This window comes from Ictidomys tridecemlineatus, chromosome 3 (genome assembly GCF_052094955.1).
Source record: "Ictidomys tridecemlineatus isolate mIctTri1 chromosome 3, mIctTri1.hap1, whole genome shotgun sequence".
Lineage (NCBI taxonomy): Eukaryota > Metazoa > Chordata > Mammalia > Rodentia > Sciuridae > Ictidomys > Ictidomys tridecemlineatus.
Genome location: NC_135479.1, coordinates 53,912,342 through 53,926,390, shown reverse-complemented (window position 1 = coordinate 53,926,390; position 14,049 = coordinate 53,912,342). Strand labels below are relative to the sequence as shown.

The window sequence follows — 14,049 nt, the reverse complement described above, 5'->3', positions numbered from 1 at the left end:
ATTTTCCTCAGCATTTAAAAAAGAATAAAATCATGGCATTTGCAGGTAAATGGATGGCGTTGGAGAAGATCATGCTAAGTGAAGTTAGCCAATCCCAAAAAAACAAATGCCGAATGTTTTCTCTGATATGAGGAGGCCGACTCATAGTGGGGTAGGGAGAGGGAGCATGGAAGGAATAGATGAATTCTAGATAGGGCAGAGGGGTAGGAGGGGAAGGGAGGAGGCAGGGGAATAGCAAGGATGGTGGAATGTAATGGACATCATCATTCAAAGTACATGTATGAAGACACGAATTGGGTGTCAATCTACTTTATATACAGAGATATGAAAAATTGTGGTATATATGTGTAATAAGAATTGTAATGCATTCCGCTGTTGTGTATTTTTTTAAAAAATTTTTTAAAAGAACACTATAGCAGTGTGAAGAAGAAGAGGCGAGAACAACCCCCAGACCGACCAAAGCCGCGTGCCCCTGCATCCCCACATCCAGCGCCTGCGTCCTGTGCCGTGGCCACCAAGCCCAAGAGAAAGGCTGAAAGGGATGCCAAAGGAGATAAAGCCAAGGTGAAAGATGAACCACAGAGAAGATCTGCAAGGTTGTCTGCCAAACCTGCTCCTCCAAAGCCAGAGCCTGTTAGAGTCTGTAAACAAGTCAGGATGGCGCCTAGCATTTTGCCAGGGGGAGTGGTTTGTGAGGTGGCACCAGCAAGCCATTAAGTGTGGAGATTTCTTATTGGTTGACTGCTGTATCTAGTTTATGTTAATTAAGATAAGCTGTGTGGAATGTATAAATACCTCTATTGTCCTACAATAAACGGCTCCCACTCCTGCTGTATCAATCTACACAAGTTCCTCGTACCCCCCCCACCCCTCCCTACCCCCGGTTATTTTGCTGCAGCCGGACTGCAGCAAGAGCCCAAGCCTAAAAAGGCCCCTGCAAAGAAGGGAGAGAAGGTACCCAAAGGGAAAAAGGGAAACGCTGACACTGGCAAGGATGGGAATAACCCTGCAGAAAATGGAGATGCCAAAATAGACAGACCAGGCACAGAAAGCTGAAGGTGCTGGAGATGCCAAGTGAAGTGTGTGCATTTGTGATAACAGTGTACTTCTGGTGACTGTACGGTTTGAAATACTATTTTTTATCAAGTTTTATAAAAAATGCAGAATTTTGTTTTACTTTTTTTTTTTTAAAGCTATAACTGTTGTTAGCACACAGAACACTTCATTGTTGTTTTGTGGGGGGAAGGAGCATATGTCACTAGTAGAATGTCTCCAAAGCTGGATTGCTCTGGGGGAAGACACCTTTCCCTTCTAGTTTTGAGAGACTTCCTCTTTGTTCCCAAGAGGAAGGGATTCCCTGATGTTGGCACACATAGTCACCTTGGCACAAATGCCTTGTGGTATGGAAAAACTCAAACTCATCTGTATGTCCTCCTGTCCCTCTCTGCCATCGGCATAGACTTAATTCCCCTAAACTCAGATCTATTGGGACCTGATTCCCAACAGTTGGTTTTACCAGTGTGGGGGCCAATCTGGACTTTCCAGTGACGTCATTGAGAATAGTGTCCCTCAGAAGAGCAGCAGTCCCTTTTCTAGATTGCGGATCTTCAGATTAATAATTTTTGCCATTTTCCTTTCATTTCCTGAAAGTCAGGGTCGGCTTGTGAAAAGTTGTTAAACAACATGCTAAATGTGCAATGTCAACCCTCACTCTAAACTTTCCCTATTCAGAGCATCAGATGAAGACTTCATTGGGTTTTATAGTGGCTTTCTGATTTGGGTAGTCCATTCAAGAAGGGAGTTTGAAAGTTGTTGTATACTGTTAATGATTGTCTGCCCATGTCCTGCCTGAAATACCATGATTGTTTATGAAAAGTATCTTTAATAAAGCTGGATACAGTTTGGCTTGGGAAAAAAAAAAGAAAACTATGATCCCAAATAAAATTTCCTCTTCTTACATTAAGTATGTCAGGCATTTTGTCACAGTGATGGAGAGCTAACAGTGGACCTGGCAGGTGACCTTTCTCAGCAGTGAGGACCCACTTTCCCCTCCAACCCCTCTGTTAGGTAATAGGATGCACATCCCACTTACCTGCCTGGAGACTTTGGGACTTGTCCACTAGCAAGGAGGAGACAGCTCTCCCATCCTAGGGGGCCATGCTGGGGTTTCACATGTAGAACCCCATATCTGTGGATTTGAGGTGCACCACCCTCCTGGCCTGTGGGTGAGTTCCTGTCCACCTTCCCATGTACCTCAATGTGTCCCCTCTAATGTTCTCAGCTAAGCCCAAAACACTGTTGATCTACACTCTGGGTGACAAGAACTCAGGGGTCCAGCATGCACATGAGGGTCCTGTGGTGTCCTGTGCTCACACTGAGCTGCTGCAGTGGCGTGGGGCCTTCCTGTGCCAGCTCCGTGCCTCTGGCCACCTCCTCTATTATTTGCTGATGTGTGCTTTGCCCAGCAGCTCCCAGTGCCATGCTGGGCTGCGAACCAGCAACCAGCAGGCTGAAACTGAGCCACCGAAACACTGTGTTTGGCCCACACTGTGATTTCTAAAAATTGGGATTAATTGCAAACACTTAAAAATATGGTAATGACATTTTTAAAAATCTGATTTATCTCTAATTAAAAAATCTTGCCACACTGAGAAAAACAAACAAACAAACAAACTCAAACTTAGTTTTTTACACACTCACAACCCAGGTCATTTCTGTGACCCCGAAACGTGTGGGGATTTCTCCCCACCATCAAGCAAGAGATCAGTTCTTCAGCAGACACCAGCTGGACACCATCTAATCCAATTCCATTCGGACACTGTCCATCTGGGGATAATCCCACCAGGTGAGGGCTCAGTCCCTCAGAAGGCCCCGTTTCAGGTACCAGTTTCAGGTTGAGGCCTCTAAAACTTATGGGGGATCCCAGACCCCCTCTTTAGGGTTGATTAATTAGCTGGTATGGCTCACAGAGCTCAGGGAAACACTTTGGTTTACCTGTTTATTATAAAGGATATATTTCAAAGGATCCATACAAGCAGCCAGAGGAAGAAATACCCAGGGAAAGTTCTGGATAGGCTCACCACAGGAGCTTCCATCTCTGTGGATTTGAGGTACACCATCTCCTGGCACATGGGTGAGTTCTTGTCCACCTTCCTGAGTGCCTCTATGCGTCCAGAAGCCCTCTACACCTGTCCCTTTGGGTTTCTATGGAAATGTCATTATATACTAGGTGGAGAGACTCAGCCAGGCCTGCCCCTCCAGATTCTTCTAGGCTTCTCTGTGCAGCTTCCTTCCTCCCAGGTGTGGGCAGGGCACCTGTGGAAATGGAGGTCTGTGATCTACTATCAAATAAGGCAGGTCAGAGGATTTCTTTATGGCCATCTCTAAGACAGAAAACCAGGAGAAGATGGAAGTATATTTTTAGATTCTATGACCTGCCTTATAAAAGAGAAAAATCTAGTTTCTACAGCCAAACTTACAGAGAAAAAGGAGCAAGTGAAAGGAGGTCAGGAGAAAATAAGAGAGAGAGAGAGAGAGAGAGAGAGAGAGAGAGAGAGAGAGAGAGAGAGAGAGAGATTTTTTTTTTAGTATTTATTTTTTAGTTATTGGCGGATACAATATCTTAGTTTGTATGTGGTGCTGAGGATCGAACCCGGGCCGCAAGCATGCCAGGCGAGCGCGCTACTGCTTGAGCCACATCCCCAGCCCTCAAGATTGTTTTTGAGGCCCAAAGCATGCCAACACTGTTCTCGACCTTTAGAAAATAACAAGAGCTATGGAAAGTATGAGTCAAGAATCAAGAACAAAACCCTAAAACCACACATCATGATACTACAACTGGGTCACTGTCCCATATGACCACAGTTAATGGCCACATTCTGGGTGTGTGACAAAACCCTCATTCCTGCTGCTGCTTCCCTGGTCCACTGGTTTTGCTTACTCACCACCTGCTGGCCAAGCCTCCCCATTGCCAGTGTCATTTTTTATCCTGGTTATTGATAAATAATAACAAAATTCATGCAGATGCTTGCTTCTTGATTTACATTGGGGTTACATCCTGATAAGCCCACTGTAAGTTGAAAATATGGTAGATAAAAATATGCATTTAGCACATCTCCTAAACATCATAACTTAGCCTGGCCTGCCTTAAACCTTCTCAGAACACTTACAGTACCCTATTTAGCCTATGCTTGGGCAAAACCCTCTTCTCTCCCTCCCTCCTATCTCTCTCCTCCTCCCACCCCGTTCCCCAGACCTCTGGAGGGGAACTGAACCCAGGGTCTCTTTACCACTGAACCACATCTCCAGTCCTTTTCTCATTTTCCATTATGAGAAGGGTCTCACTAAGTTTTCCAGTCTGGCCTTAAACTTGCCATGTTCCTGCCTCAGCTTCTGAGTAGCTGGGATGACAGGCACGCACCATGGAAGCTGGCTAGTGTTGAATATTTCATGCAATCTATTGAATACTGTATTGAAGGTGGAAGCCCGAATGGCTGTCTGTCTGGGTACACTTCTGCTATTATTAAGTCAGGGACCTTCCACGGGTGTTCAGCACTTGCCGTGATAGGGGTTTGGTCTCTTTGAAGCGTGACACACTTATGGACTCATTTCAGCCTCATAATGACAATGAGACAGACACAACTGTACCCATTCACTCAATAAATATCTCCTGAGGGCCCAAACCTGCTAGGCTCTATTCTGTCAATGGAGATGCACTAGGAGCAATATGAGATCTCTTCCCCCTACTGGAACTTTCATTCTGGTGGAGGCACAGTGTGGGGTGTGCCAGTGGAGATGGGGCTAGAAATAGAGGGGTTCCTATAGGCCTTGCTGAGAAGGTGACATTTAAGCCAAGATGTGACTCAAGCGTAGGATTAGGAGAGCATCCTAGGCAGAGAGAGGTTAAAAAAACATACCCGAGGTCACACAGCTATTTAAGTAGCAAAGCTGGGATTTAAAGCAGGCTGGCTTCAGCCCCTTTGCTAAACACGACATTATAAGGCGCAGTGCGCGGTGCCCTACCTGCCCCTGCAGGAGTTACTGCGGCATAAACAAGCAGCGACCATCAACCCTTGGAGGGCTGGAGTTAGGGTCCGGAGGAGGATCTTTGCCCTCCCATCTTTTCCTTTCAGGAGGCTAAGATGAATGGTTGGCCTGCTCTCAGCTCTTTTAATCTCAGGATGGTTTGGAAAGCCACCGCCCCCACCCCCAGCCTTGGGTCCCCTCCTCCTTCCTCCAAGGACTGGGAAGAACTCCTAATCCTCCTAATCCGCCAGCATCTCAGACTCCGTCTCCTAGTGCACAGAGCCCGGACAGCCAGGAGGACAGGCACGTCCCACCCACCTGCCCAGCCGGCGCCCACTCTCCCTCACCCATGGGGAACAGCAAAAGCGGGGCCCTGTCCAAGGAGATCCTGGAGGATCTGCAGCTGAACACCAAGTTCACAGAGGAGGAGCTGTGTGCCTGGTACCAGTCCTTCCTGAAGGAGTGCCCCAGCGGCCGCATCTCCAGGAAGGAGTTCGAGAGCATCTATGGCAAATTCTTCCCGGACGCCGACCCCAAGGCCTATGCGCAGCACGTGTTCCGCAGCTTCGACACCAACAGCGACGGAACCCTGGACTTCAAGGAGTACGTGGTCGCCTTGCACATGACCACTGGGGGCAAGCCCACGCAGAAGCTGGAATGGGCCTTCTCCCTCTACGACGTGGACGGCAATGGGACCATCAGCAAGAGCGAAGTGCTGGAGATTGTCATGGTCGGTCTCTCCCCTTCCCATGGTGACAGAGTCCCTGACACAGCTACTGCTGCTACAGCTGGGGGTGGGGGGGGGAGTCCGATCGGGGAGCAAGGGATCCAGGCCAGTCGTTGCGAGAGCAGGGAGGGAAGGGTCTCCACCAGGCTGATGGGAATAGAGGGCCGGGCACTTTCCCACAACTTCAGTTTTCTTTCTAGAAAAATCTGAGCGCTTCCAAGTCATTCACGTTGGAATTCTCCCACATCCCCTCCTCCCCTCCAGTATTCCTTCCCATTGTCCTCCCCTCCTTCTTTCCTCTCCTCTTCCTTTTTCTTCTTTCCTCCCTCCATCCCTTTCTTTCTTCCCCCACCTCCCCTTTCTTCATTAAATCTCATTCAAAAATATCAGCAGTGTACATTCAGATTCTACTAAGTATCAGATTTAAGCACACGACATGTTTCAAATATGAAGTAAAAACAGGTCCCAGTTGGGGCGTTTGAAATCTGGATCCTGCTCCTAGTGTTCGTCCTCCCACCCACCGGAGCCTCTGCAGCCCTGAGCCTCAGCTTCTGGCCTGTCCCATGTTCTAGACTTACTGGCAGTAAGTACCCTGGGCTGCTCATAGGCTCCTGCCCTCCGCAGATTTCTCAGCATGAATTCCCCTCTGTCCATATCGCCCTAGATCAAATCATGTGCTGTGGATATTATAGGTGTCTTGAAAATATGTGTTTTTAATCTAATGTATAAGTAATCCATGAAAGTTAGAAACATATGCAAAAGAAAGTTAAAATTGCTTCTAATCCCAACACCCAGAGAAAACTGCTGTTAGATCACTCTATGCCTTCCCAGTCTTTTATCTATATCATTTTAGACTATTTGAGAACTGTAACATAATCACATATGGTTCTTACCACACGTTTTTCTTTTATCATGAGCATTTATCTATCACTACACAATCTTCAAAAACATTTTTTTACACTCATCTTAGCGTCCTTCTTTTCTTTTTGACTTATTTTTTAATTGGTGCATTCCAGTTCTGCATAAAAAGTGGAATTCGTTGTGACGTGTTCAGAGATGCACACGGCATAGTCTGGTTAATTTCCTTCTGCTCTTCCTCCCTTTCCCCATCCCTCCTCTCACCCTTTCTTCTCCTTCCTCTACCCCACTGTTCTCCCTTCCATTTTCATAGGGCACCACACCCATACTTCATAATTTCTAATTTCTCTCTGAAGAGAAAACATTCAACCCTTGACTCTCTGAGTCCATCTTGTTTCACTCAGCTCAGTGTTCTCCTGTTCTGTCCCCTTTACCAGCAAATGACATGATTTCGTTCTTCTTCATGACTGAGTAAAACTCCATTGTGTGTGTGTACCACACTTTCTTTCTCCATGTATCTGTTGATAGACACTGAAGCTGGTTCCATAACTGGGCTGTTGTAGAGTTATACTGCTATAAACATTGGTATGCATGCATTATTATAATATGCTGATTTTAATTCTTTCAAAAACATTTAAAAATTATTTTTAGTTGTGGATGGACACAATACCTTTATTTATGTATTTATTTATTTACTTACTTATTTATTTATGGTGCTGAGGGTTGAATCCAGTGCCTCACACAGGTGAAGTGCTCCACCACTAAGCCCCAACCCCCCAGCCCTCAAAAACATTTTTTAATTGCTGTTAACAATTCCACTTTCTGGTAATGTCTTGAGGTTGTTTAAACATTTCCTATATTTTTGAACATTAAAGTGTTTCATTTTTTCCTATGATATCAGTTATAGTTCCCTTCCTTTACTATATTTTTTACTTATTCTTTTTTAGTCCCCTACTCCATTCACTTACTGTATTTCACTACATAATTGTCCCAGGTTTTATGTCTAAATTTTTTGCAAAAAAAAAAAAGTGGGGTGTGACTATTATATGAATTCCTTTTTAAAAAAATGCGCCAGTATTACTTTAAAATCATTTATTACTAAACTCTCTTTGGTGCAAGATGAAGATGCACAGAATATTTATGTGTGTGTGTGTTAATGTGGTGGTCATGATTATGTGGTGAAATATGGTGCTTTGTTTTTCTAATTCCGTTCCTGTGAGGAGGGAGAATACTTTTCATACTTGATATCGTTTTTTGTGTGTGTGCATTTGTAATCAGGCTTTTATTTGCAGAATTTTTTTCACCCTTATTAGGAGAAACCATAAATAAAATAGCAAAGCATGCAGCTTTTATTTATGGTCGCCCTCTGAGCTCAGCTTAGGTCTCCTGCTAAGTACAGACGTGCGGCAATTGCACTGTCAGATGAGCAAGCTCCTCTGGGTTGGCCGAGTGGTCTCTGGGTGGTGTGGGATGAGGACCAAGTCTCCAGAGACACCTAAACGAAGAGGCCTGGAGGTTGGTGCTCCATGAGGAAAAGGGGAGGGGAGGGGAGTGAAGGGAGAAAGGGGAAAAAAAGGGAGAGAGAGAAGAAGATGGTGTCAAAGACTGAGGCTTTGCATGTGGCACGAGGCCCTCCGCTTCACCAGATCCCCAGATCAGGGTCACAGCTCTGGTCTGAGAGTAATAAGTTCTAGTCCCAGCTCTGACAACAGCCAGCTAAGTGGCCACCAGAAAACCATGTAAACTCCTTGGTCCCAGGGTGAGGATCTAATGCTTTCTGTGATCTTTCCCAGGTTCCTTAGGGGCTATCTGTCTCCCCCTGCCCATGTTGGTAGGGGGCAGAGTGGCCAGCAGGTCACTCCTTCACACTTGTACATGGGGTCTGTGGCTCAGGACAGACTGGCTTATCCTGGGAGCTACCTGTATTTCTGTCCACTTTGGGGACTCTGAAGGCCACCCTTAGCTACTGGGATTCATTTCCTTGTTACTCTTTCTTTGTTTTTTTAGCCACAGGAAGTTGAAAAAATATTTTTCAAAGCTGTTCCATATTCCAATGCTGCCCCCACCTGACCTGCTCTAGGTGACCTCAGTAAGGCTCTGGGGAGAGACAGTAGCCTCCCAACCTCTATGCCAACACACCTGCCCAGACCTTGAGCCTGCCCGACTGCCCAAGGACCTTGGTGTCCACTCTGGGTGTCACTGAGCTAGTAGAATCTTAGAAACTTGGAGCTGAAAGCACAAGGTCACTTGTCCCTTTACCTCGTCCCATAGTCTCAAGGCCCTTGCTGCTTTGCTCTTTGCTGTGCACCTGGTACCTTGATTAGAGAAGAGAATTAACAAAGTGAGGCAGATCCTTTAGCCCAGAGCTGAGCCTTTCTCTGGACCCCTCTCTGAGGGCGAGAATAAGTGAGGGGCTTCCGGTGCCTTGGGAAGACCTTTGTAAAGGTCATCCCTTCCCCTTCCCCAGCCTCACCTGCCTGTGCTCTCCAGCAACAGGGAAATGAGAAGACTCTGAAGTCACACAAAGTTTGCAAGTTCTAGAACTAAATCGCCTGGGTTAGAATCTCTGCACTCTGGGGAGACTTTGGACAAGTTGTCTCAGTTTCTTCATCTGTAAAATGAGACCAATAATACCTAATTTGTAAGGCTGCTGTGAGGGCTAGGTGTGAAAATGCTCAGGGACAGTGGCACATAAGTGTTCAACCAGTGTTAGCCATTATTACCATAAGCCAATCCTGCTGGACTCGGAGGAAGCCATCTAAAACCTGTTGGCTGTGGGGTCTGTGGTAGTGGCTCCCAAACTCCAACTTCAGTGGTCCTGTGGGATTATCGCTGCAAAGTTTTTATTTCTCATTTGCATTTTTTAACAAAATGAAACTATTTGGCTATATGACTAGAAAATTCAAACAGAAAGATACAAAAGAAGAAGTAAAAGTCTTTTTCATCCCTTCCCCTTATTTCCTATCCCTTAGGAGAATCTCAAACAATGCCGATAACCCCCACCCTTCCCCAGGAACTTTGCTTCAATAGATCAAGTGGGGACCTAGGCATCTGTGCTGCAATCACTACCTTACAGCCAGTGCCCCCAGGCTGCTTGGCACTGAGAAAGGGACATTGTGGTGGAGGTGGCTCAAGGTCCCTAATGTGTTCTCCACAATGGCCATACCAATCTACATTCCCACCGACAATATGCAGGGGTTCCCATTTCTCCACCCTTGCTAACACTTGTTATTTCTTATCTTTTTTATGGTGTCCATCCTAACAGATAGGAAGAGACAGATCACTGTGGTTTTGATATGAAGTTCCATAAGGATTAATGAGGTTCAGCATCTTTTTGTAAACCTTTTGGCCATTCAATATGTCTTTTGGGGGGGAAGTGACTATGTGGGTTCTTTGTCATTCTTTAAATGGAGTTAACTTGTTCTCTTGCTCTTGAGTTGTTGGGGCTCCTTGTATATCTGGGATATTAATCTCTTATCAGATATATGGTTTACAGATAATTTCTCCTGTTCCATAGGTTACCTTTCCATTTTGTTCATTGTCCCTCTGCTGTGCACAAGTTTTTTAAGCTTGATGGGATCCCACTTGTTCAAACATCATTTTCAAGACCAGGGAGCTTTTCTCCTATGTTCCCTTTTAGGATTTATAGTTAATGGTTTAGTCCATTTTGAGTCGATTTGTGTGCATGGTGTAAGGCATGGGTGTTCCTAGGATTGCCAGCCCCTGATGGCTCTCCTAACACATTCTTTCTCTCCGTCCGGTACAGGCAATTTTCAAAATGATCAGTCCTGAGGATGTAAAGCTCCTTCCAGATGATGAGAACACACCAGAAAAGCGGGCTGAGAAGATCTGGGCGTACTTTGGAAAGAAAGATGATGGTGAATCCCTTTTTTCTTCATTGCATTTGATTTTACAGTCTCAGGCTTTTTCGGGGAGACCCTCTCTTCTGAGTCACAGCACCCAGGGGGATGCTCATGTTACCATACATGCACCCAGAGCTGTCTGCAGGCGTCTGGGGTGGGGGAATGGCTAGAGGGCTCAGCAGGGACCAGTTATGCTGCCACCCCAGAGCTGATTTGCCACTAGGGTTCCAAGGGGGAGAAGGAAAGTCCTAAAACAGAGCACTGTTGAAGAATGGGGTTTTTTGTTTGTTTGTTTGTTTAATAACAAAGTTAACCTACATTTAAGGAAGAGCAATGCATGAAGGCAGTAAGCTCATTAGCCTTGGTATACAAATGGCCAGTTTCTCATTAAATGGAGTCTGTTTTTAGGCACTTCAATTTACTTGTTTTTAAAAAGGCTTTCTGCAGAGTTAGAACAAGGACAAACCACAGCGCAGCCTCGCCCTAAATTAGCCTCAGGTGCCAAGTCAGTGGAATCTACATTGATCTGAGTTTACTCTGGTAGGTTAGTGTGGATGGTTTAAAAAGCACCACTAACACAGGGTTAGATTGCAGTTAGACTGTCTGGGATGTATTGGGAGGAAGGCCACCGAGGAACAGTGTCCCGAGGAGGCTGGCTGGGCAAGCTGCCAGACTGTCATGCGGATCTGACCCCTGTCAGGGCGAGAGGAGAAGAAGGAAGGGAGGGTGAGTCTAGTCCTCAACAGCAGGAAGATGTTGTCACAGCCAATGGGACATCCCCAGTGGGCTGTCCTGGTGCCCCTTCCCTGTCCAGTGTTTGACGGGAAGCAGCCCGTGGAAAGTGTGTTGAAGGCGGTGATGGATTCTAGAACTTGGTAACCAGAGCTTTTTGTCCAGGATGCTCATGGCCTTGACTGAAAGAGCTGGTGTCCAGTGAGGGCTGCAAACCACAGGGGTCAGAATGATGAAAATGGGCACCGTGACCCGCAGCCTCACTAAGTGAGGGGAGCTGGCGGAGAGGTCTGGTGGCTTCTAGAACCTTCCTCATGGGAATAGGGAGCCTCTGGGTGTCACGGCATCTGATTTGATTTTATTTTCACAGAGAAGCCAACAATCGAGATGCTTAAAATCTGAAGTGTCTCAATTAATAAAACACGGCTTGTCTCACACACATCTAAGGGGCCAGCGTTTGGCCCCTTTGGTGACCTCTGGGACATTCTCTAACCAGGGTTCAAGAAGAAAGGCCTGAGCGGGATCTCACCAAGGGCAGACAGAGATGGTCCAGCTGTACTTACTCAGCTGCAGGCCGTGATGAAGTCCAAGAGTCACTGGGGTGGCAGCCAGGGTGGGGGTCACCAGGGCCCAGGCACCCATCTCAGGCGCCCACTCTGGGCTCACAGGACCTGAATGTGAGCACTTCCTTAGATTCACATCCCTTACCTCACCCCAGTCCAGCCCTGATGGCCCCTTGTCTCCTAGCACCTGTGTTTAAAACTGACCCAACTGAGCACAGCAGAAGTGGGTGGTATTCCTCCTGCCAGGCCAGGTGGGTGCGTTTTCCCGTGGCCCATCTGGAGACGACTCGCCACCACAGTGCCAGACTCTGATGGTGGGAGCTTGGGCTGCCGTGTGCGGCTGGTGGGGCAGTGGGGATTATAAACCCAAACATCACCACCAGACTCAAGCAGGCTACCATCCTGGATCTTAACCCAAAAGGGATTAAGGCTGCCCCCCCCCCGCCCAAGGCCCAGGAATTAAGCCAATGGAAACAGAATTTAGTCTATGAACACTTCGTTGAGCACCTACTATGTGCTACGCACTATGAGCATTCAACCAGGAGCAGAAAGGAACATCTGTCTCATTGTACGGTTATTTCTGCATGAGACTGTCTTTCCCACCAGACTAGGAACTTCCTTCGGAGGGACTTTAGCTACCTTCTGTGCCATACCCCACCTTCTGCCTCCTGCAATGGCCCCAACCCCAAGCACAGTGGTATCTGGTACATAATAAAGAGAAGGAGCTCAGTACCATGCATGTAGCTGAGTCCAACTAAATTCAGTAGGTATCTAGTAAAAGCACTGGGGAGCTGGGCCAAGTTGGGGGAGCAAGGTTCACCTGCAGTTCTGATCCCAAACGAGGAGGTAAATCAGGCTGGGGGACATGGAGCTGGATGCATGGGAAGGAATCCCAGCCAGGATTCATGGGACAGCCTGTGCACCACGAGAACCAATGAGACCCTCCACAAGCCAGCCTTTTCCTGCATGTCATGGTCCCTTCGACTCTCACTCCCTGCTCCCTGAGGAAGTGGTTCCTCTACCAAGACCCTGGGCCTGCCCCCCATGTCATTTGACTTTGCTCAGCTCTGTAGATGTTCTTCCAGAATTTGAGGCATGAGACTTGGGGCAATATTGAACATACACCAATTAACAGTAATAGTTATTATTAATAATTATCTAAAAATGTAATAGCCAACAAAGCAGGGGTACTGGCCTCTCAGAAGAGACACATAGCACAAGAATGGTATCTTGGGGTCCTGTGCAGTGCCAGACACTGATCTTGTCTCTGGTTCATAGTGAAGTCTGAGGATTCTGGGGAGGAGTTGGGTATCTGGGGTGGGGTTGGGGGGACCCTTGGAAACATTGAGTATTCAATATGTTCACAACAAATACACACCGACTAGGCATGCTGACTAGATGTCAGCCTCTTTGCAGCTTGAGACAGCCAGTCCTGACTGATACTTTCCCCCCCATGAACAGATAAACTTACAGAGCAAGAGTTCATCGAGGGAACCATGGCCAACAAGGATATTCTGCGACTGATCCAGTTCGAGCCTCAAAAAGTGAAGGAAAAGATAAAGGAGAAGAAACCCTGATGCCAATTGCTACGCTCTTCTCTCCTCACCCACTTCAACACCTGCAGGTGCACGCACACACACACACACACACACACTCATGCACACGCATGCCCAGGGCCAAGAGAGAGGCCTCTGAACCCCAGCACAGCACCCTACAAACCAAAGCATCTTTAGCAACCCACCAGTTGATTCTTCCTCCTGTTTCTAATAACCCTCCCATCACACTCCACTCCCCTCCAGTCTGTGGCCCTATGATAATCCCAGGATTAGGCCACAGGAGTCCTAAGCTGCATCCTCACATAAGCTCCTTTGTGGCTTGCTGAATAAGCAGGTTCAATAAATGCAAGAGGAGCTGAGCACCCAGCTGTCTGGTCTTTCTTGAGAGGGAAAAGGAAATGATTTCTGTCAGCTTGACCGTCGCTGTTCCGCTCTCCCAGAATGTGCCGTCCAAAGGGGATGATGGATCTCGAAGATGCCAGGACCAGAGGCCAAGGTTACCATGGAGACGCTCAGAGAGAGCACTAGGGGAGGACCCGGGATGACAGGCCCCGTGAACTGGGGTGGGGATGGGCTGGAGGTGGGGGAAGCTTGTTCCTCTCGGGGCGGGAATGGACATCTTTAGTCCCAGGACTGTGAGCAGGCTGGGGTGGGGGGAGCTGGAAGGGGGAGGAGAGGGAGGGAGGGAGAACTGGGAGTGGAGCTGGAAAGGTACAAGGGCCAGA

At 47.2% G+C, this 14,049-nt stretch overlaps 1 protein-coding gene and 1 long non-coding RNA gene across 2 annotated transcripts; one reads left to right on the top strand and one right to left on the bottom strand.

Moving 5' to 3' along the window:
* Window positions 1-2,984: 2,984 nt before the first annotated feature.
* Window positions 2,985-5,172, bottom strand: LOC144376172 (uncharacterized). The gene is made up of 2 exons (XR_013436334.1): window positions 5,023-5,172; window positions 2,985-3,315 (listed from the first exon to the last, which is right to left on the bottom strand). It is a non-coding gene; the product is annotated as an uncharacterized LOC144376172 (long non-coding RNA).
* A 100-nt stretch (window positions 5,173-5,272) lies between these two features.
* Window positions 5,273-13,683, top strand: Rcvrn (recoverin). Its single transcript, XM_005332873.4, has 3 exons — window positions 5,273-5,755; window positions 10,377-10,488; window positions 13,230-13,683. The coding sequence occupies exons 1-3, from the start codon at window positions 5,375-5,377 to the stop codon at window positions 13,343-13,345; spliced, it is 609 nt and encodes a 202-aa protein (XP_005332930.1). The 5' UTR covers window positions 5,273-5,374; the 3' UTR covers window positions 13,346-13,683.
* Window positions 13,684-14,049: the final 366 nt, after the last annotated feature.

Coding starts and splice junctions, on each gene's coding strand:
- Rcvrn (XM_005332873.4), top strand. CDS start 5,375: ATGGGGAACAGCAAAAGCGGGGCCCTGTCCAAGGAGATCCTGGAGGAT. Junction 5,756..10,376: donor AAGTGCTGGAGATTGTCATG/GTCGGTCTCTCC, acceptor CGTCCGGTACAG/GCAATTTTCAAAATGATCAG. Junction 10,489..13,229: donor CTTTGGAAAGAAAGATGATG/GTGAATCCCTTT, acceptor CCCCATGAACAG/ATAAACTTACAGAGCAAGAG.